General features: G+C 43.2%; 1 protein-coding gene across 2 annotated transcripts in view; it reads left to right on the top strand.

Annotated features, from left to right (window-relative positions):
* MCF2 (MCF.2 cell line derived transforming sequence) overlaps positions 1 to 23994 on the top strand; it is a 225212-nt gene that overhangs the window by 15831 nt on the left and 185387 nt on the right. For both annotated transcript variants that reach the window (XM_082262980.1, XM_082262979.1), the window contains exon 2: positions 23007 to 23075. In XM_082262980.1, the coding sequence (XP_082119106.1) occupies positions 23007 to 23075 (69 nt within the window). The remainder of the gene's footprint in view (positions 1 to 23006; positions 23076 to 23994) is intronic.

The following is a 23994-nucleotide window of genomic DNA, read 5'->3' as shown; positions in this document are numbered from 1 at the left end:
TGTATTATCACAACAGGCCACAGCGCAAGTGTGTTTTAGCCCATAGGATCAGAGGCCTGGGGTGAGAAGTCTAACAGTTTAAATAAAGGTTAAGTTAGGACTCGTTCACACAAACAGCCAGAGGGCTGTAAATGCAGGTGGTTGAGCTGCGGTTTTACCGCCCCCAACCACCTAAACACAGGAATTCAGACATATTAAAGTAGTCATGAAGAAAGCATAAAAAAATTATTATTTAAAGAAAATGGCAGGTGGAGCCAAGATCATATACAATCCTCATCAGCTAGCAGCACAATGCCCCCCTGGGCAGGTTACACATATAATCTAAAAAAAAAAAAAAAAAAATGTCCATAGAAATGTCCCAATATTCAATCAAAGTCTCTCAATTGAATAGAATATTTTCTCATGGGACCTTCCCTAGACGGAGAGACCCTTCCTGAAACTGGGTCCAATAAAACTTGCAATATCAAATGTGGCAGTGTGTCATGTTTTGATTTCACTAGGGATGCACCGAAATGAAAATTCTGGGCCGAAACCGAAACCCAAAATGCAGGATGCCCTTGGCCGAAAACCGAAACCGAAAAGGACTTTTTTCCCCCAAATAATTTTAAAATAGATAGAAGAGGGGCATACACCAAAAACATGCAGCGACGTACACCTGTCGCTGCCACCCTGTCACAATATATGTACTGTGATGGGTTGGCAAGAGGTTAATTTAATTACCAATGGTATTTGTATTATGCAGCATGAGGGGGTTAATGTATTGCACTGCTGGTCACTGATGCATTAGTGACCGACCAGTGGCAGTTAATTAACCCCTTTGTGCTGCATTAGTGCAACCAGTATCAGTGTTAATTAACACTGGTTGCACTGATACTGGTTGCACTAATGCAGCACAAAGGGGTTAATTAACTGCCACTGGTCGGTCACTAATGCATCAGTGACCAGCAGTGGCAATACATTAACCCCCTCATGTTGCATAATTACCATTGGTAAGCTCGCCTCAGCTCCCCCCCCCCCACTGCCTTAGCGTCCCCCTCGGCAGTACAGCCAACCCCCCCCCCCCCCCCCCCCTGCCTCAGCATCCCTCCCCATCCCAAGGATGCAATCTCCTTACTGTCACTCTGCTCCTCCGGTGTCCTTCATTCAAAAGACGCGCCTCTGGCCGGTGGCCCGCCTCCCTGTGATGTCACTACTACTGCGATCTGTGCATGAATGAACAGAGCGGGCGGACGAGCGGACGCTAATAGCTATAACTATGTGAGAGCTTCACTTCCCTGTCAGAGGAGATACCCGCATGACAGGGAAGTGAAGCGCTCACATAGTTATAGCCATTAGCGGCCGTTCGCCCGCCCTCCCGCCCGGTGTGTCAGTTCATTCATACACATCGTAGTAGTAGGGACATCATTGAGAGGTGGCAGGACTTTTCAAACCTGCGCTGTGCCCTCCTCCTTCCTCGCGGCGGCCATTAATTTCGGCATTTTAACCCATTTTCGGCCGAAAATTTTGGTGGCCGAAATTTCGTTGCATCCCTAGATTTCACATTGCCATGTTTGATATTGCAAGCTTTTTTGGACCCGGTTTCAGGAAGAGTCTAGCGATCTGGTGAAGATCCCATGAGAAAATATTTTATTCTATATTCAATTGAAAGACTTTGGTTATTGAGAAAATTTTAATATTGGGAAATCTCTCTGAGCGCTGTTTTTTTACATTATATATCAAAAAACTATTGGCATGTCACTTTTGGTGGGCAGTACTGCCACCAAATAAAACCTATTCAAATGAATAGGGCTGCACCACACCTGCTGTATACATGGTTGCATTGTGGTGGGTTGGCATTTTGAGTGTCAAAACAAGTCCTTAGAGATGAGGGACAGGGTAAAAGCCTATCTCTGAATAGAATTAAAAGGATAATGGTTCATTTCCATGGTTGCCTTCAGTATTAGGAGGTAGGTTAAAGCAGTGTTTCTCAACCTTTTATCAGTCAAGGCACCCTTTAACCACTTAAGCCCCGGAAGATTTTACCCCCTTCCTGACCAGGGCCTATTTTGCGATTCGGCACTGCGTGATTTTAACGGACAATTGCGTGGTCGTGCGACGCTGTACCCAAATGAAACGGACGTCCTTTTTTTCCCCACAAACAGAGCTTTCTTTTAGTGGTATTTGATCACCTGTGCGGTTTTTTGATCATGCGCTATAAACAAAAAAAGAGCGACAATTTTGCAAAAATAATATTTTTCACATTTTTTTTTATATGAAATTCCCCCCAAAAAAATGTAAAAATATATTTTTTTAACATTTTAGGCCACGGTACGTCACTTTGCCTGGGAGGGGCTGACCACCACCGTATATAGTCGGGCGGCGGTCGGCAAGTGGTTAAAAATGGACAATCTTGGAGCACCCTTAAAAATTATGGACAGTTTTGAGGCACCTCATTCTAAAATGTAAAAATTATTCTAACCACATGTCCAAGTAGAACACCCAACGTTAGAAATTATTTATTTTTCCAAAGCAAATACACTTTTGCAAACTGGTACTGACTAGTATTCCAATGTTTCTCTTCTCCCTCATTTTTTCTCTATCACTCAGCTAATGTGAATCCAACACTGATAGAGAGGGGCAGGATCAAACAAGGATGCTATGCAGGCGACTGACATCCTCCTTATGAAATAATGATACCTTTGGTTGTTAAGACATGGGCAAAACACACAAATTAATTCAGCTCTATCATGAATACAATGGTTTTTTTTTTTTTTATTAAATTCACTTAATATTAAAAGTGTTTTTTTTAATGAAAACAGAGTAAGTATCTGAATTAGTCCTACCATCAGCCTCTTTCAGTCCCTGTACAGCATTACAAGGAGCCAATTCATTGATGTGGTGACAAGAAGCATGATGATTTAACTATAAAACACAATGTTTTACAATGTATCATTTTGTTTTTTTTAGATCAAAGGAATGGACTTCTGTCTGTAAGTGAGGGCAGTTTAACCTCTTAAAGATGAAGTAAAGTCTGATAAAATATTTTTCTTTTTGGGTGCCTGCAAAGTAAATGCATAATGTGATAGTATGCACTGTATACTAGCACATTATGTGACACACACCCGCAAATGAAGTCCGCGTCATCCCTGCTGAAGCCCACATCCATCTTCGCTCGTCTTCCTTCCGGGTCTGCGGACTTCAGCTGTACTACTGGCCGGTGCTGCGTGATGTCACTCCCGCGCATGCGCACGGGAGCTGCCTGTCTGCGCACAGGGCTCTAAAGAAACGTTACGGGCGACCGTTCCTTGAGAGCGCTTGCGCCAATGACTTCCTTGGCTGCATGTACTGTAAATATCTCCTAGATAGTGCAAGTTTAGGAGATATTTACAGTCCCTATAGGTAAGCCTTGTTATAGGCTTACCTATTAGGTACAAACAGTACTCGGGGTATACAACCTTCTTTAAGACTAAGCCTTTTTCTGACACTTGTTGCCTACAAGTTAAAATCAGTATTTTTCTCTAGAAAATTACTTAGAACCGCCAACCACGCACATATATACATTTTTTATTTTTTTTTTTTAGCACAGACCCTAGAGAATAAAATGGCATTTGTTGCAATCCTTTATGGCACACTGTATTTGCGCAGAAGTCTTTCAAATGCAGTTTTTTGGGAAATAATACACTTTCACAAATAAAAAATAAAAATAAAACAGCAAAGTTTGCCCAATTTATTTGTAGGATATAAAATATGTATAATATAAATGATTTTAATTTTATCCAGAATCGTGCAGCTCTACTGTATGCTTGGGGGGGGGGGGGCAGTCCAGGAAGACCTGGGCTCATAGAATGTGCTTTGAAAATGCTGATTATCACACTGAGGACAGATATGACACTGTGAAGGAATTGAAGGTGAATGTTGCAGCAAAAGCTTTTGTTGCTTTATCTTTTTAGTCAGCTATTTGTATCGTGTTATTTTTGGGTGTCCTTGCTTTAGGCCTCATGCACACCAGGCATTTTTACAGCTGCTGGTTTATGTCTATGCATACACATAGGCTTTTATTAGCGTTTTCTGCTAAAAATCCCCAGAACTAGTGGGTTTGAAGAGGAGTTTCTCAGCTGTAAAAAAACTCTAACTCTGAAAAACGCTAAAAAAACGTGGCTATTCAGCATTTATGAGTGTTTTTGAGCTATAAGCTTCAGTTGGAGTATAGTTTTGCTAAAAATGCTGAAAAAAACTCACATTTTTCTTCAGCATTCTACAGCTAAAGCTACTGACATTTTTAGAATGTCCAGCGTGCATGAGGCCCTAAAGTGGTACTGAAGTCCTTTTTTTTTTGTTTAGAAATAACGAACATGTTATGCTTACTTGCTCTGTGTAATGGTTTTGCACAGAGCAGCCAGGATCCTCCTCTTTTTGGGTCCCTCGCCGACACTCCCCTCCCTCCTGCCGAGTGCCCCCACAGCAAGCAGCTTGCTATGGGGACACCTGAGCTGCTGCTCTGTGTCTCCATTCAGACACTGAGCCTCGCCCCCTCTCTTCCCTCATTGGCTCACTGACTTTGATGGACAGCAGAAGGGGCCAATGGCGTCCCCTGCTGTGTCTCAGCCAATCAGAATGGAGAGTCGTCGAACTTTGTGGTTTTCATACAACATCGCTGGATCAAGGTGGGACCCAGGTAAGTATTAAGGGGGCTACTGCACACAGAAGGTTTTTTTTTTTTTTTTTATCTTAAAGTAGAACTAAAGGCAAAACCTTTTTTTTTTTCGTTTTGGATAGAGTGGAGAGGAATTAAAATACTTGTTAGTTTTTATTGCTGTCTATGCCCCTGTTAGTGCCGGTTCACATTTCTGCGATGCGGGAACGCTGTGAATATACAGCGTGTTCCCGCATCGCATCCGCACATCTGGCAGTTCACACTGCCATATGCGATACGCTGGGGGTGTCAATTAAATGTTAGCTCAGATCGCATATCGCAGTTCGATCTGAAAGTTCGCACAGAATCGGATCGCAATAGTGTGAACCACCATGCGATCCGATTCTGCTGCGGACCAAAAAAAGGGTCGTGTGCGAGTTAAGTGCGATTGCGGTGCAAATTCAGTCATATAAACTGTATGGCTGAATTTGCACCGCACAGAGATTGCATGTAATTTTAGGAGCGTGCGCTCCGAATTACATGCAATCTCTGTGATCGCACTAATGTGAACCGGCCCGGCCCTTAGGGAGATTTGCCCTCTCCTGTTTACCTGTATCATTGAAAATAAGTTTTGGGTTTTCCCCAGAAAAGTAATAGCTGGGAAATCTTTCAATGGGGACACTAGTTCTAGTGACCAGGGGGTCCCCAAAGAATTCCCTTAAAGTGCAGGAATTTACTCTCACTTCCTGTTTGGCTTTGGGACAGGAAGTGAAGGGAAATTTCCCCAAAGGGACACAGATGGTGAAAAAAAACCTGACAGGGGTCAAAAGCCTCCCTTGCTCTATCCAAAATGAAAAAAAGAAAAACGTTTTGCCTATAGTTTTACCTTTAGAACCACTTTAAGGTACATTGACATCAAAAGCTTAAAGCGCTTCCAGGATAGCTAAAATGAGATTTCCCCGCAATTTTTCAATAGGTTAACAGAAATGATAGTTTCCAGCCAAGTATATTTGTAAGCACTGGGAAAGTCACCTGCTCCTGATGAGATAACAAAGGCCAGCACAATGAGATGCTCTCTCATCCATATTTTATTTTGCCTTTTGTGTAGTCTTAAAACTCATTAAAGTTAATGGTGGTAATAATTTAGGATGAGATACAAACTATAGGCTGTACAGACAGGTACATGGGGAGGACAAACATTCAATCATTGGGTTGAAGTCATTTGTCAAAGGTTTATAGAAACATCTGTCAGCCTTCTGTGGACAAAAGACAGCACCTGCTTCGTTGGCTTACCTAAAATGATTAAATACTCCGACATCAACGACAAAGGAAGCTTCATCTTTGTGGAAAATGTTTCCATTGCAACGCTCATGCACACTGCTTATGCAGTTTAAAGCGGAATTTTAGATAGGTCTTTGATTTTGCATATCACAGATATGCCTCACAGATGCTCAATAGGGTTTAGGTCTGGAGACATGCTTGGCCAGTCCATCACCTTTACCCTCAGCTTCTTTAGCAAGGCAGTGGTCATCTTGGAGGTGTGTTTGGGGCTGTTATGTTGGAATACTGCCCTGCGGCCCAGTCTCCGAAGGGAGGGGATCATGCTCTGCTTCTGTATGTCACAGTACATGTTGGTATTCATGGTTCCCTCAATAAACTGTAGCTACCCAGTGGCTGCAGCACTCATGCAGCCCCAGACCGTGACAATCCCACCACCATGGTTGATTGTAGGCAAGACACACTTGTCTTTGTACTCCTCACCTGGTTGCCACCACACCTGGCTGCCGCTGAACCATCTGAACCAAATAAGTTTATCTTGGTCTCATCAGACCACAGGACATGGTTCCAGTAATCCATATCCTTAGTCTGCTTATCTTCAGCAAACTGTTTACGGACTCTCTTGTGCATCATCTTTAGAAGAGGCTTTCTTTTGGGACAACAGCCATGCAGACCAATTTGATGCAGTGTGCGGCCTATGGTCTGAGCAATGACAGGCTGACCTCTACCCCTTCAACCTTTGCAGCAATGCTGGCGGCACTTAAACATCTATTTCCCAAAAACAATCTCTGGATATGACGCTAAGCACGTGCACTCGACTTCTTTGGTCGACCATGGCGAGGCCTGTTCTAAGTGGAACCTATCCTGTCCTGTATGGTCTTGGCCACCATGCTACAGGTCAATTTCAGGGTCTTGGCAATCTTCTTATAGCCTAGGCCAGTGATGGCAAACCTTGGCACCCCAGATGTTTTGGAACTACATTTCCCATGATGCTCATGCACTCTGCAGTGTAGCTGAGCATGATGGGAAATGTAGTTCCAAAACATCTGGGGTGCCAAGGTTTGCCATCACTGGCCTAGGCCATCTTTATGTAGAGCAACAATTCTTTTTTTCACATCTTTAGAGAGTTCTTTGCCATGAGGTGCCATGTTGAACTTCCAGTGACCAGCATGAGAGAGTGAGAGTGATAATACCAAATTTAACACACCTGCTCCTCATTCACACCTGAGACCTTGTAACACTAACGAGTCACATGACACCAGGGAGGGAAAATGGCTAATAATATATGTATATACATTTTGAAATTGATCGATCCTGATGTACTGAACACCCCATCTCATTTCTTGAGGCCTGAAACTGCCAGGACAATATAAATACACCCCCCCAAACTACCCGTTTTTTTGAAAGTAGACAATCCAAGGTATTTAGTAAGAGGCATAGATAGTTTTTGAAGTTGTAGTTTTTTTTATTTATTTATTTTTAATACTGTCACCAGTGCAGTACAGCATTATCATATAACTGGTGTGGTGGTATTTCGGGACACTAAGTATATACAAAAAAAAAAAAAAAAATTATATATACACACACACATATATGATTGCTTATACCAGTGACTTTCAAAACTAGGTCAATTCAGTGTCTTTTGTTGTGATTAGCTGTGATAGGCCAAAGCTAAAATCACATGGTACAAATGGGCTGTGATTGGCTCTTTCTGTACCAAATGATCACAGTCACCGAACACAGCTACCAACACATATGTAAACAATGGATGGCATGAAAGGAAGCCATCCATTGTTTACAACTGTAATGTGATCTGCTGTGATTGGTCAGAGTGATCACATGGCACTGGCAGTGAGGCGGCACAGTGACCAGTCATTGGCTGTGCCCTTCCAGAACAACAGTGTTCCCACCCAGCTGTCATTTTACTATACAATGAGCAGGAAGGGGTTAAAGTTTAACTAAGGGCCAAATTATTTTTATTATTATTATTATTATTTTTTAGCTTTGGACAGAGTTAAAAGGGATTAGAACACCTTTTAGGTTTTTATTGCCATTTGTGTCCCCCTTGAGGAAATTCAAATCTCTCTATTTGCCCCTTGCCCTTTTTACCATTATTATTGAAAGTGAAAGTAAAAGAAAATCCCAAATTTTGGGTTGTCCTCAGAAAAGTAATCTCCAATGGAGACACTAGTTCTGGTGACCTGGGGGTCCCAGGTGATTCCCTTAATTTGGAATGATTTCCTTACATTGTATTACTGTGGGACAGGAAGTGAAGGTAAATCTTCACAATGGGACATGGATGGAAGATAAACACTGACATATGTTGTACCCCCCCCCCCTACTAAGGCCCCTTTCACACTTGTGTGACTTGTCCTGTGGCTTGGGACTGCAAAGTCGCATTACGAGTCATACCCCATGATTTCCAACGAGTACCGTTCATATCTGTACGTCTTCAAGTAGCAGCGACTTCAATGTAGTCCCTGCACTATTTTGGTCTGACTTTGATACGACTTGACGTCAAGAGACACCAAGATTACACAAGGATTGCTTCAAGTCGCGGCAAAGTCACGTGACTTTCAGGTCATACAAGTGTGAAAGGGGCCTAAAAAAAAAAAAAAAACACGGTTTTGCCTATAGCTCTACTGTGAGATATACTAAATATATACACAGGAGGAACATAAAGACAACTGTCATGCTTTGAATCAGCAAGATAAAGATATAAAGAAGGCCGAGAGCTTAAATGACAAGTCTGTGTGGACGAGGCACATTACAAAGTACAGATTATTGTAGTTGAGACCTTGAAGTCAATCTAGTTTGAGCATTCCTTAAAATAGCAATATTTTGTGAGTCTTGAAAGTGCTTGGTATTGCTCAGAGATGTTTAAAGCATGCTAAGAATGTCTTTGACAGAGATACTGTTGCTCTGTTTTCTTGGGATCTCTCTTATACATGCCAAATCATTGTCACATGGGAAAGTAGAAAGTAGAATTGGGTCTGATCCCCCTTCCGCACTGCCTATACAGGAAGGGGCTATCTGAGGGACATTTTGTTTACTGAGGGTCAGATTTAAATTATAATATGATTCAAGTTTTTTTTTTTTTTTTAGATTTTGATAAATGTGCATGGATCCTACTATTAATTGCACTCTTTACACCAATTTGCAGCCCATCATGACACATGGGGGTTGATTTACTAAAGGCAAATAGACAAAAATACATTTTGCAAGTGCAGTTGCACTCTGCAAGAGAATTTGCTCCAGAGCTTAATAAACGAGGGGAAGCTCTGCTGACTTCCATCATCCTATCATATGCAAGCCAAAACGTTATATTTTATTTTCCTTGCCGGTAACTGGTCTGGCTGTTCGATCCTAGGTCCTGTTTCCTGATAGGCACATGACAGCCAGGCACATGGTATTTCCCAATCGAGTCAGAGAACAGGCTGTGTATGAATTTTTTTTTTTTTCTTGGGTATGACCTTGGATAAGGTGAGGGTGAGCCTAGGGATACTCCAGTAAACTGCAAACTGATAGAAGAGAACACTAATTCTGAACTAATACTTCACTTTTGAATTGTAGAGAAAGCGGTACTAAAGAGGAACTTCTCAACATGAATACAGTCCTGAGTGTGCAAGTAGTAAAGCAAATCTCCCAAAAGAGACCAAAGAAAGTATTTCATTTCAGAAGGCTGGTATTCACTGTGTCCTGAATACTGTGTAGCTACATGAAGTATCAGTTAGCTACGGTACTCCAACTGCCTGTGTCCTGGATCCTTAGGAAGCTTTCTGCAAGTGCTTCAAGAGAATAGAACAGCGGTCCCCCAGCCAAACAATAGCTGGGACCCCATAAAAGATTATTGCAGGTGGATTTCCCAAGGATGTTACATCCCTCAGACTAGGGGTGCGCATCTTCACTGGTCTCACGATTCAATTTCATTACAATTATCCTATCAATGATTCGATTCCGCGATGCATCATGATGCAGCACGGGTAATGCCCACGTTTTTATCCAAAAATTCCAGCAGTCAGAAAAACTTCATTTTTTTAATTGTCATTTGCGCTTAGCGCAATATCCTATTTGGGGAGGGTAATTCTCATAACCATCCCAAAAGAGAGCTTAAAGTTATTTACTTTCAGTTCATTACAGAGAACAAAGGGTCATTCTTTACGTCTAGGAGGAAAAACAGAAACACTTCTTTTCCCGTAAGAGTTGTGAAAACATGGAATAGACTAAAGCCCCGTACACACCTACTGATCGTTGGCCGAACGATCGGCCGTCTTTTGTCCAGGGCTGTCGTGTCTGTTGAAAACTGCAAAAGACTGCAGAAGTGATGTCATGTGATGGTTAACTTTCCTTGTCTTTTTTCTTTTCTGAGCATGCCCAGTCTTGCTAATCTGCTGTCTGTCGGCCGAATTCTGTACTGACTGGCGAACAATCGGCCGTTCTGGTGACGGCCAACAAATATTTTAAAGTCTGCACGACAGATTCTGTTCGGCCGAAAATGCGCTGTCGGCTGTCAGAAGCATCGTACTAACAAGCCTACAATCGGCCAATCGGTCGGCGGTCGAATATTTACGGCCGACAATCGGTATGTGTGTACGGGGCTTTACTCTCTCACATACTAGTTCTGGGTCACTCAACAGATTGTTTTAACAAAGACCTGAATGGGTTTCTGTTACAGATCGAGGATGCACCCAGGCAGGCCATAGCGAGGGCATTAATTTAAGCCCGGAAGGTAATACTTTGCCATTGGATCTCTGCAGACTCCCCTACCTCGAAGGAATGGTTAGTTCAAATGCGGGATACCCTCTGATTAGAAAAATATATTTTTCAGCACAGAGGCTGCTATGATAAATGTATTAAACAATGGGCACCTTGGTTAGACACACCTGGTCTATCACCAGTTGACTTCACTATGGACCAGCTGGTCATAGGTAGTGGGTAATTAAGAATTGGTTTTAGAGGTTACCCTTTAATTATGGGGTGTGGGGTTATAGGCATATTCATGCAAGGCGTGTATCTGTTAATGGTTATGATTTATTATGTTTCTATGGATGTAATACTTTTATGCTTTGAAATCCGTATGTTGTATTGTATTTTGACTGAGCTAGGGACAGTATTGCTGGCACAATTTTTAAATTGTTCATTCAATAACATTTTATTTGAGAAAAAAGAAATGGGTTTCTATCCTAAATGCATAAAATAGTGAAGTGAAGGTGACAGAGGGATGGTGGTGGAGGGATGAGATCAGGCAGAGGGATGGTGGTGGAGGGATGAGATTAGGCAGAGGGATGGTGGTGGTGGGATGAGATCAGGCAGAGGGATGTGATCAGGCAGAGTGATGGTAGTAGGAGGAATGGGATCAGGCAGAGAGAGGGCTAGAGATGGAGGGATGAGATCAGGAAGAGGGATGGTGGTGGGATGACTGGGATCAGGCAGAGGGATAGTGGCGGAGGGATGAGATGAGTAATACTGGAACTCACTTGCTTTCAGTGTCAGTCAATTCCCCCTCCTCAGTGTCTGTGCTTCTCTTCTTTCTTCTGGTGCCCCCAGTGATGCTTCTGCTGATGTGGGGTCTCCTCAAGCTCCTCCTCCTTCACTCTACTGGCTGTCAGCTTTATCAGCTGACTTTCTGCTCCAGTGTCCATCTGGATGAGGAGGGAACTTTAGTCACCAGGCAGGCTCTGCCTCTCCAGCAGAGGCAGAGCACTGCACGGAACGCCGGATGACTCTCAGCATCGATGCAGAATTCTGACGTCTGGATCATGATGCATCGATGTTGCGATTATATTCAACACTCCTACCTCAAACTGGGTCTTTCTCCACCCCATCCTACCCCACCCCCAGGAACAAGAGAGCTCTGCCCTGGGTTCCAGCCTAATAATACCCTTCTCAGCCCCCTGCTGGTCACCCTGGACCAGGGATTGCCTGGAGAGGCATTAATATGCAGGCTGGAGTCTATGTCCCGCTATGTCTCGGGTACCTGGGATAGAGGGGAAAGTAGCGGAGTCCAAACCAGGAGAGCCTAAAGCAGACCTACCTCAACATTTGTTGATTTCCCCTAACTACAGGGGGGGGGGGGGAGGCAAACTAAATTTCAACCACTAGTGGCCTAATGGGGCGCTACACTTGCATGTGATTGGGAGCTTGCAAACTTCCCCTCATTTACTAAGTTCTGGAACAAACGCCCTTGTGGAGTGCAACTGCACAGTCTGTTTGCCGCTAGTAAATCAACCCCTTAGACTCCTATGGTGTGACAGACTTTGACAAAGCTTGCAATATATGCATAATTTGATAGCAGATTTAACTAAAAGTCTCAGCATGTCCGACCTGTCTGTCATACTTTATAGTCTCTAAGTAATAATTTGACGTACTAGACATTTCATGATTGCAATACCCTCAGGCCATAGAGAAAGTAAAGTGCCATCATGTTGGGACAGTTTTCAGCTACTGGGAAAAATGGGAATTGTATTTCCACCACATCTGCAGGTGGAATCAAACAATCAAAGTGTTAAAAGTGGTCTTAACATATCCCCAACAGCCTGATGTATAGTGAGCAGGCATTGCATGCCATTATCAGGTCGTTCCTGACCTTTTGGTTGTCAGCAACAGTTATCAAAGATTTCCCAACAATGTAAAATTTCCCTGTGGTGCAGGTTTATTCTTTGCCCTGCTACAAATCAGAAGGATTCAGGTACCATGCCTGCACTGCTGTCACTGTTGGCCAAGTATTGTGGTGTGTCCCACTTCAGATTCCAAGAAAATGGCAACTGAAGTCTAGACCCACCAACCTATAACCAGACTTACACACTCTTACTGCCTAATTCAGCCTTTTTCAACATTTTTATCCCGAAGCAACCCTTGTAAACATTTTAGGTCCAGGGCAGGATTAATTAAATAAAATTCAAGGGGGTACGTTGCTAAAGTTTTCTTCCAGCCGAGGTCAGAAGTTTGTGCTACGATTCAAAAAGATTGTGGTCATTGTAGGTTTATGAAAAATATATTAGGTTCCTGCATTTAGAGTGCCCCCTTACATCAGTAGTCCCCATCAGCGTGCCCCCTTACATCAGATGTCCCCATCAGAGTGCCCCCTTACATTAAGTGTGCCCATTAGAGTGCCCCTATAGTTTAGGTTTCCCCATTACATTATCATTAAAGATCATTTTTGATCCATTTTAATGCACCTATAGAGAGCCCATCAAAGTGAACAGGCAGGCAGGGGGCAGAAGCTGGAGAAGAAGCGAGCTGCAGGGGATGGGATCTGGCAGAGAAGCTTGTGGCTGGGGGTGGGGCATACACATCATTGGTTGTTAGGACGTCAGTGGTCCTAACAACAAATGACTGCTGAGCAGCAGGGATCAGAATTTACTGACTGGTGGTCTGAAGGTCCAGACAAGAGCGTCACTGGGTCCGTACTTGGATTTCGGCCTGTCATTTTTGAGACCACTGGTTTAGGGGAACCCATGCTAAAGCCAATATATCAGGAGTCAGTGGGAAGAATGCACCTTAGAATGCTGGTCAGTGGGAGGAATAATGCCCCTTACAACAGTAGTCAGAATGCCACTTTTACAGACAGATAAAAAGATCTTTGTTGTCATGCAGCCAACTCTTTCAAGTTGCATTGGCCCCAGAATTATGCAGGCACCAACAAATGAAAGGTCAGTAAGCACAGCTCAAGGAATTATAAGAGGGTTTCTCAACCAGGGTTCCTCCAGAGGTTGCTAGAGGTTCCTTGAGCAATTTCTGCCTCTCGTTCCCACTGACACTATTGATCTTTTTAGCCATCTGTAAGGGGGTAGTTCTTCCCAATGACCACAAGTGTAAGGAGCATTCTTCCCAATGACCACCACACTAAAGTATTATGAGTTGGAGATACAGTTATTTTTACCAAGGGTTCCCTGACATTGTAAAGGTATTTTAAGGGTGTCTCTGTGTTGAAAGAGATTGAGAAAGGCTGCTCTAGAGAAACCTTAGTTGAAAGTGACTGGTCTAATATGACAATAATTAGGATTACAATGATAAATATATGTAGCACTTCTCCCATGGAAGCTGCTTAAAGCGGATTCTCCTGGGTTACCCATAGCAACGACTTGTAAATTCCTAGTACTTTAGATTCTTGGCTCAATCAGTAAACAGTCCAGGGGATTTGGTTTTTGTTGGTTTTATTTTGTGATGGGATGGGTGAAGGGGTGAGTGGGATACTCCAACTTAGCAAACTATGCACAATCTTGATTGAGGACCTCTATCTATGTTGTATGCGGCAAAGCCGCTGTTTCACCCTGCCACGAAGTGAAGTATGTGAAAGGCAAACTACTTGGAAGATTACTCTTCAGGGTTCTACTTGGCACCCCACTTTCTCACTGACTGTGTGTGCTGACCTGTCCACTGACCTCACTGGAGTGGTCCCCTTCCTGGGCAGACCCCTTGGCAAGCCCCCTGGTACTCACGGACACTGTTTTTCCCAGTTCGATCTGGCTTCCGCTCCACTGTCAGTTTCTCCAGGACCTTTAAGACTCAGCTCCACGCCTGGCTCACCAGGCCGTCTGCCTATGACCACTTTCCTCAGCATACAGAAGGAGAGACAGCCGTCATCCTCCACCTGGGACTCTGCTTCCCGCCAAAGACCCCTGCCTCATGTGCTTTTAAGGTCAATCCCAGGATGCACTGTGGTGGTGCCCTCCCACTGGGACTCACACAAAAGCCTGTGCATCATTGGCTAGGTTTCCTCCACTGTCCAACAGGATGCAGTGGGGGCACTCCCTCAGACCAAATGAATGCACACTGAGCACACAGAGCAGGCTTAAAGAGGAAGTAAACCCTCGTCTGACACTTTTACCTATAGGTAAGCCTATGATAAGGCTTACCTATAGGTACTGTAAATATCTCCTAAACATGTACCGTTTAGGAGATATTTACCTTACATGCAGCCAGTGACGTCACTGGCGCATGCGCTCTGAAGGAACGGCCGCTGGTGCCGTTTCTTCAGAGCCCCGTGCCGGGACTGTCGGCTCCCATGTGCGTGGGAGTGACGTCACCGCGGCTCCGGCCAATCAGATGGATGCCGCGATCCTGGAAGACAGGCGACTGGACATGTCGCCCGTCATACAGGTAAGCGGGCGGGACGGCGGGGGCTCGTTTTAAGGTAAGTATTGCATAATGAGCTAGTATGCGATGCATACTAGCTCATTATGTGTTTCTCTTACAGGTTTGAAAAAAAAAAAAAATGTTGAATGGGTTTACAACCTCTTTAACAAAAAGATCAGGCTCCCCTGATAAGCAGAAGGAGCAAAACAAATGCTTTACCTAGCACCTGTCTAGGAGAGTGCTACATATACAAACACTGCAAGGTTTATTAATAAAGTTATATAAACATATTTCTACTTTGTGATCACCCATATCAAAGAAAACAAGTTTTTTTTTTTATAACAATGGACTTGAGATTTGAATATTAAAATTGACTGCATAACCAAAAAGTTTAATATAAAGCTGTAGAAGCATTCTGCAGGTAATGTCAAAGACAAACATTGTGCATTCAGCACGGTAGGTGTGGAGTCTTAGCCTTGTCATTCAAAACCATTGGTTTTACTGTGAATACTCGGTACATATTGGAGGTTGTCTTATTGTTCTGCTGACTGATGGAGGAGCACAAAATCCTTTAGAGTGGCTGAACTGATGAAAACAATAATTCTGAATAGTTATCTTCAGTAAGTGTACACCATTATTTTTTAGCACTGTTTCCCCCAGAAATCATTTATATTCTTTCAGATTTAAAAAAAAAATCCACATAGTTTTCAGTCATTTCTATTTTCTATCATGCCCAGTATCTTAACCTGTGACTAGGTAAACCGTTGTCTTTATTGGTTTAACGACTGACCACTTCTGCTGACTCTCCATATACAGTAAACCCCCCTCCATTGCGGGGGTTACGTTCCGGACCCAGCCGCGAAAAGTGAAATTCCACGAAATAGAAAAACCCTATTAAAATGCATTGTAGGCATGTTTATTTTACTGTCACTGTACATGTAAAAGCATTTTAAAAGGTCTTTAAACACACTTTTAAAACAATAGAAACTCATTTAAACACATAAAAGATACTGAGAGAAATAGCAAGAGCTATGGAAAACACAAAAATATTTCATTTTTAATGATTTATATAGTAAAATAACATTACAAAAAAAAAAACGCGAATTACCGGGACCGCAAAAACTGAACCGCGATGGAGCGGGGGATTACTGTACAGAGTGTTAGAGGGGCATCCTACAAAATCTTACAGCAAGGAGCTAACACCCCACCATAAAAATTAACCTATCCTTTAAAGAAAGTGGAATGGATTTTCTGTCTTTATGCTATAATGTAATGATGCTGGAAAACTCGGCCCAAATACATCAAGTAAAATGGAATATTATGTAATAGATTTTTGCACAGGACCTGCACACCTAGTAAAGTAGCTGTGACATGGGTTCCCTCTGTGTAGATTGTAAGCCTCCACCATCAGTAAACAATACTGTGGAACACGCCTATCCGCCTCACATGGCCGATACAACTCTGATTTACAGTACAAATACAGGCATAGGTGGAGAGCGTACATAATTACTGGGTACAACTCCTTTCATAGTATGTGAGCCATTGTTATGTGGAAACACTTTAGACTTTTATATAGCCAACATTATTTTACCTTGTGAAGCAATACTATCTTATAATAGCAATACAAAATGTTTGATTTTACCTGTTAAAAAACATTTAAAGCCAAACCCCAACTAAAACAAATTATATGTATAATATTATATATAAAAACGGGGCTGGGTTAGAGCCTCTTTAATGCTTACTGCTGCCTGTGTCCCTATAAGGGGACAGGAAAGAATAGAAAACCTCTCCGATCAGGATGCAGGTAAAAACGAAGAACATATCTGACACTGTTTATTACTGTCTGCCTTCCATAGTGACATCTTCACCCTCCATTTCATCCCTTGTGGATTGAAATCAGGGATCTTCTCAATGGTGAAAGACAGATGTAAAAGCAGAACAGACATTGTAACCTTTAATTACATCCAAATTCAAATTCCTCTGGGTAGAGTTAGGCTTTAATACAAATCCAAGAGCGCTTGAAGTCACCCATAGATGGGATAAAATCTCGGCCGGTTCAGCAGGGATTGGCTGAGATTCTATCCATCTGTTGGAAGGCTGGTTGTACCCAAGTTGGGTACAACCAGCCTGTCAGATTTTTTACATGCAGTTACTGCTGGCAGCTATAGCTGCTAGCAGTAATCATTGTGTTCTGCTGGCTTGGAAGTCTCCTTGTGCCCCCCACCTGTAGAACACAATAGGGCTGCAGGAGGCATTTCCTCCATCAACAATGACTGTTAATGGGGGGAATGAAGTGATCTTCTTTTCTTCTACCTATATTGGAAGGAAAGAAAAGATCACATAATCTATGGGCTGCTTAAGTCATGGGCCTTAGATTTGTTTATCAATCTGGGGGACCTGGATCTATTACACTTTCCATGATATCATTCATTTTTATTACCTTTTCAAAATTTACAACACACTTGGTTTTTCCATAAATATTCAATTGACTGAAAGTGAAATTGCACTGCCCACCCATCTAAATGACATGTCACAATGTATTTTATATTATAATACAATACATGTAGCACCCTACAGGTAGGTGCTAGGTAAATGTATAGTGGGCCTTGTCTGCCTAACAGCAGGGCTATGATTTATTTAGCTAGGGTGTCAGGGCTTCCAGATGTGCCTGCTGAGGGGAGAAGTATCCCCATTGGCTCCTGTGAGAGGATTCTCATAGGGCAGTGTGGGAAGCCCAATCGGGGGACATACCCCAGAAGGCAGATTATGCTGCAAAGGATTCTGGGAGTGGGTATAAGTTTGGGGGGGTGGGGGGAAGTGTGTGGCTTGGTGTCTTTGGCGGGAGCAGAGTCCCAGGAAGGAGAGTGCGAGAGCGAGAGAGAGCGAGAGAGAGCGAGAGAGCGAGAGAGAGCGAGAGAGAGCGAGAGAGAGCGAGAGAGAGCGAGAGAGCGAGAGAGAGCGAGAGAGAGCGAGAGAGAGCGAGAGAGAGCGAGAGAGAGCGAGAGAGAGCGAGAGAGAGCGAGAGAGCGAGAGAGAGAGAGCGAGAGAGAGAGAGAGATTGGGCCCTGAATTGTACAGAGCATGCCAGTTACAGTGGCAGCTATACAGAGTTCTACTACATACTACCTCAAGCTGTGCCAGGCAGGGGGAGTATTCAGTGACTTTCACAGTACAACAGTGCCAGGAGTTCTACAGTTCTCTGTCTTGGATCTTCTGGACTATAAGTCGAGGATTCAGCACTTCTTCTGTTCTACAGAGTGTTCTCAGTGTCAGTGAGCGTTGGCTGGCGCCGGCTGGCCCTGGATGGCGTCAAGGAAGCACCAACGGGCATTTCAGAAGTAAAGTTCCAATTGTAATTAGTTCAAGCCTCAATGAGTATCCCACGTATTCCCTTCTTCCATCCCCTTTATTCCAATAAAAACCACAAACAAACATGCCGGAGTTGTCGCTGCTTCAGTTGTCACACCCAGGGTCATAGCTCACATGGGCTGGAGAGATTACCGGTACTAATGGCAGACCCACATCAGGCCATAGGCCTGGAAACCTTGCTACATATAAATATATGAAGCAAAGTCAGCCTTTTAACCTGAAACATCCAATCAATCATGTGAAGAAGTTCTACAGATTTCAGATTCACAGATTCCCCTGCACATCATTGGATGTTTGATGGGGGCACGGTTTACTTTAGTAATTCAAGCCACAAATACTGCCCCTCAGATTACTTCTGTTATATTGTTCTTCTGTGACCTCCAAGAAAATGTTGTTCACTACTCAGTTTAAACAAAGTTTCCTGTTGGATTTTGGAGAGGTTTTCAGCATTTAGAATATGTTCCTTTGACGTTGCATCACTGATTGATATTGATAAGCTGTAATGCTGTAGACCTCATTTGTGGTAAGGTGACCAAGGGCTTTCATGGCAGGATCACCAGATATTGTATTAAATCAGGACTTAAAGTCACTGTGTAAAGCACCCTCATCTACTAGCCAGCTTTTCCACAGCACTGGCTGGATCTTCCGTTGCTCCTCTCTGGCCAGTGGGCTGCTACTGATGATGCAACTCTTGCGTGCACACACACACACACACACACACACACACACACACAACAGTTACATCATACCCTGAATTTTACAGATGCTGGGAATGAGTCCAGAGTGGTCATGCATGGAAAGAATGGCAATGAGACTTTGCATATCTCTTATTAGGCCTGTGCGGAAGGGCACCAAGCTCATGAACATGCAGACAGGCAGAAGACAAAGCTGGCCACCCAATAAAGAAACCAGGAGCCTCTCATGGTCAGTGCCACCTTACCAGCATCATAGGCCCCTGGGCAAAGTATTGCACTGGGACCCTTAGCAGGGAGATGGTGACCTGCAGTGTGCATAGTGCGTCACGGCACACAGTGGGTGTGGATAAATTATGCCACATATTGGGCGTGGCATTTAATGTGATTTTTTTTTCAATTTTGATTTTTTTCAATTTAAAGCTTTTTTAAAAACTTTTTTTCACAACGCTGGTGGGGGCAGGGAGCTTTGGTGAGAGTTTAGGGGTCTAAAACAGACCCCCTGAATTCTCACATTTTATACAGAGAAAGAGACTAAGGACACTTAGTCCTTAGTCCAAGGAGGGTATGCTGATGGGTATTGTGTGCAGGAGAGGAGTGTGGAGCGTATGACAGGCAAAAAATTTGGGGGAGCATACCCATGTATTTCCAAAGCTGCTGCAGCTATGAACCAAAAGACATGTATATTAAAAAAGAATAGCGCGCAAATGCAAAAGAAATTACTACCAAATCTGAAGAGAGTCCATAAATAAAAATGGGGGTTTGGTCCCACCATATGGCCATATCGTGCTCAAGCCCACTACTGCGTCAAAGTACCCCATTAGCAGTGGGTCCTACACTATCCATGAAAAAGAGATGAAGCCAGCCTTTCTAGCCCTTGGAGATAATACTCCTTGCTGGGAGAGATGTGCTCATGGAGCGTATGACAGTAAACGATACGTACAGGAGAGGAGTGGGGTGGTATGACAGTGGTGAGAATGTACAGGAGAGGAGTGTTGAGGGTATGCTGGTGGATATTGTGTGAAGGAGAGGCCTGTGGAGAATAGGAGGGTGGGCAGTATGTACAAGAGAGGCCTGTGGAGAGTGTGACAGTGGGCAGTATGTACAGGAGAGGAGTGTGGAAGGTATGAAATTGAGCGGTATATACAGGAAAGGAGTGTGGAGGGTATTACATTGAGCAGTAAATACAGGAGAGGAGTGTGGAGGGTATGACATTGAGCGGTATATACAGGAGAGGAGTGTGGAGGTATGAGAATGGGTGGTATGTACAGGAGAGGAGTGTGGAGGGTATGCTGGTGGGTGTTGTGTGAAGGAGAGGAGTGTGGAGGGTATGATGGTGGGCAGTATGTACAGGAGAGGCCTGTGGAGAGTAGGAGGGTGGGCAGTATGTACAGGAGAGGAGTGTGGAGGGTATGACAGTGAGCGGCATGTACAAGAGAGGAGTGGGGAGGGTATACTGGTGGACAGTATGTACAGGAGAGGAGTGGAGAGGAGTTTGGAGGGTATACTGGTGGACAGTATGTACAGGAGAGGAGTTTGGAGGGTATACTGGTGGGCAGTATGTATAGGAGAGGAGTGTGGAGGGTATGCTGGTGGGTATTGTGTGCAGGAGAGGAGTGTGGAATGTATGACTGCATGCAGGAGAAGTGCAAAAGATATGATGGCAAATAGTATGTGCAGGAGAAAAGTACAGATAGCATGAAGGCAGTTGGTTGGGGAGTTATTTCTTTTAGAGGCAGTGTCTGAATGGTGACCAGGGAGAGAGGTTGAGAAGGAAGCATTGGGAGTGTTCTGGCTCTCGCTGGTAATCGTGCTGGAAGCGTGAAGGGTGCACTCTATCAGCACATTTAGGACGCGTATATGTGGCCTCTTGGTGTTAATGCCCACCTGCTAAGAGGTCCCATATGCATTAAGATAAAAAACCTTCTGACTTGACAACTCTTTTAAGCACTTTCAGCAGCTTTTTCATCTTTTAGCATCTTTACTGGTGAAGGTTTACTTTGGTACACCTAATATGTTTAAAACGAAAAACCTCCGAGGGTTTAACATTATTTAAAGATTTATAAATAATGAAAATTACAATAACAAAAGTCATTAAAAAGTTTATGTGATTTTAATGATTAGATTTTTAACACACATCTATTGTTCACCATTAATGCTTTCATTGATTTTTGGCTATAGACACAGTATGCGTCTCTAAATTACATTAGTCATTCCCAGCCTCCAACTCTGCTTCTTCACATATGCTAAAAAACAGGACAGCATGTTATTGCATACACATGTTTAGTGGTAGTTGGGGCCAAACAAGAATCAGCAGGTTTTCAGTAATTGCTGTGATATTATTTAGCAATGGATTCCTTCTAATTATGACACCGTAAAAACTGGACCTTAATCTGACAAAGAAAAAAAAAACAAAACAAAAAAAAAAACACACACACACTGTATATATACACGCATTACATATACACATACTCATAACCCTCATCTTAATCGATTTGCAGTAGAAAACATTCTACGTGCTTACATATAAAATGGTGCCATCTCCTCCCATTTGTTCACTGTGCTGCCTGATAGTGCAATCCCTCCAGGGAAGAGCCAAAAACAAATCAGTTGCTTAATTGTTTGACAGAAGCATGACCATCTGACACGGGGCATGATAAATAGCAAGAAAGTAACTAAACAAACAAAACAAAAAAGCATAGACATCTTTCATTTACAAGGTAGCTAGAATAGGCTTAGAATGAGGGTGGGAGCAGGGTTTAGTATAGTATTTGACTAGGCTTCTACTTTAAGAGGTTTTGGTGCATTCCTGAACCTTCAGAAATGGTCGCTCGAACCAACTCCTCACTTGGAGTATCTGGGATTGGTTCTGGAAATGTCTCAGGCCAGAGTGTTCCTGCCTTAGGTGAAGCACCAGATTTTCCAGCTTCCAGTTCGAACTCTTCAGTCCAGGAGCCATCCCACCCTCCGTTTCTGCATTAGAGTCTGACGGGCTGATGGTAGCCTTTTAGGCGGATCTTTTTGCCCAATTTCACTTCAGATATCTGCACTGCAATATCCTGTCATCCCTGGAACAAATCAGTCCTGTAGGTAAACTTCACCCCTTGACACCGGCTGCACGCATACATGCGGCCGCTCAGGAGGGTGGGCCTTAACACTGAGCCACCCCATATATATATATATATATATATATATATATATATATATATATATATAAAAAACGGCTGAGCGTACTCTCAGAACGGTAGCCAGTTGGTACCGGAAAGCACCAGATGCATACTTGCGATCAGGATTTTTCCAATAATGTGACTGCTGTGACAGCCAATAACAGTGGTCACATGACCCGAATGCTTGCCTCTGCCTCCTTGCTTTTAGAACCCTTAAAGCGCTGGGAGGCGGTCAGCGTAAAGTACTATCTTAGGAATATACCTAAATGTACAGACTTTAATTATGTGTGTACATGGGGTTAATGCTCTGCAGTAGTGATTGGCAGACAAAGGATCATGTTACCTGGACTGCCTAAACAGGCAGCTTAGAAAAAGCTGTTTTTCCATTGATGGCAAGAAAAAAAAAATGTCCATTTTCAATGACAGACCCACTGTTAGTTGTCTGGGTGGTGGACAAGCTGTACAGGAGGCCTACTGAGAAAATGTTTGTTGAGACTAGAATTATTTTATAAAAGCAGCTAGCTGAAACATCCAAATAGTATGGGAGAAACTGATGGAAGCCATTACCCCCTACATGGATAGAGGACATAGAATTTCTTGGGTGGACAATATCTGTTTGAAAAGATTTTTCCTTTTTTCCCCTCTCTTTAAAATTCTGTTTAAGCTCTATAAATATTTGTAAGACATATGTGATTTGGCCTCGATTTTGAGCAAGCAATAAATAATGTATGGTTTTTTAGTTTGCTTGTAAGTGGTGGACATTCCAGCACACCTGTTTTCCTGACCTGCCTCTACTGAACTGTTTTACAGATACGGCAGTCCCCATCTGTGCCAGGGAAATCGCTGATCTGCTGATGAAAGAACTGGCTTTTCTGTCAGGTAAGCAGAGTGTCATTCCCCATCCTTCTGTGTTATCTTGTAATTAAATCCTCACCATGAACTTGCACGCTGTTTGGCAAAGTGATACCCTGAGTATTATCCTCTAGTCTCTAATACCATCAGAAGTGTAGTTAATAAAACATTACAAGTATTTAGAAGCATATAAGGTTTCTCTGAAGAGCGAACAATGTCAAATATATATTAAAAATACATAATGTTCTTCTTTTATAAAGGACACAATTATAGGGAAAATAAGATGTGTAGAGAAAACTTGTAGAAGTCAAGTTTGTTTAAAAAAAATAGTTGTGACAGTATTTCACCATGTCACAGTCAGTCATGAGCTTGGGCATGTTCAGACTAGGAGCCGAATCAACATGTGCAGGCCCACCAGGAATCTGTCACCTGTATGAGCCAATCATCTATGCCTAGGGAATTCCCTACCTCGCAACACCATAAATACACGGCCCTTGTATAGGTGGGGCTTCAGTGCAGAAAATGCCATGGCCACAGGTAATTGGTCTATACAGCCACTACAGAAGTTTTCCTAGAAGCCCTCTAGATATAAGATATGGAGAATTGCAAAATGCCAAGCTAAGATACACTAAATCACCAGGCCTAAACACTATTGTGTGAGGTGGAGAAGTTGTCATCAACCCTTTGAAAATTGTGACACCATTCTCCATGAACGTACGCAAGGTTTAACTTCCATCTCTGGCAGAAGAACAGGTTGGGGGGGGAGAGTGGCGAAAAAGAAGTTTAAGTGGGTCGGAAGTCAGAGGAGACAAAACTCAATACCTTTGCCCTGAATCAACAACATGGTATTGTCTCTTTAAGAGCCCATTCAGACTAGCGCGACTTGTCAGCCTGACAAGTCGCGGTCCATTGAGTAGTACAGGACCCGTTCTAATAGGAGCGACAC

This window comes from Pelophylax lessonae, assembly GCF_965119305.1.
Source record: "Pelophylax lessonae genome assembly, chromosome: 7".
Taxonomy (NCBI): Eukaryota; Metazoa; Chordata; class Amphibia; order Anura; family Ranidae; genus Pelophylax; species Pelophylax lessonae.
This window is presented reverse-complemented; position numbering and strand designations above follow the sequence as displayed.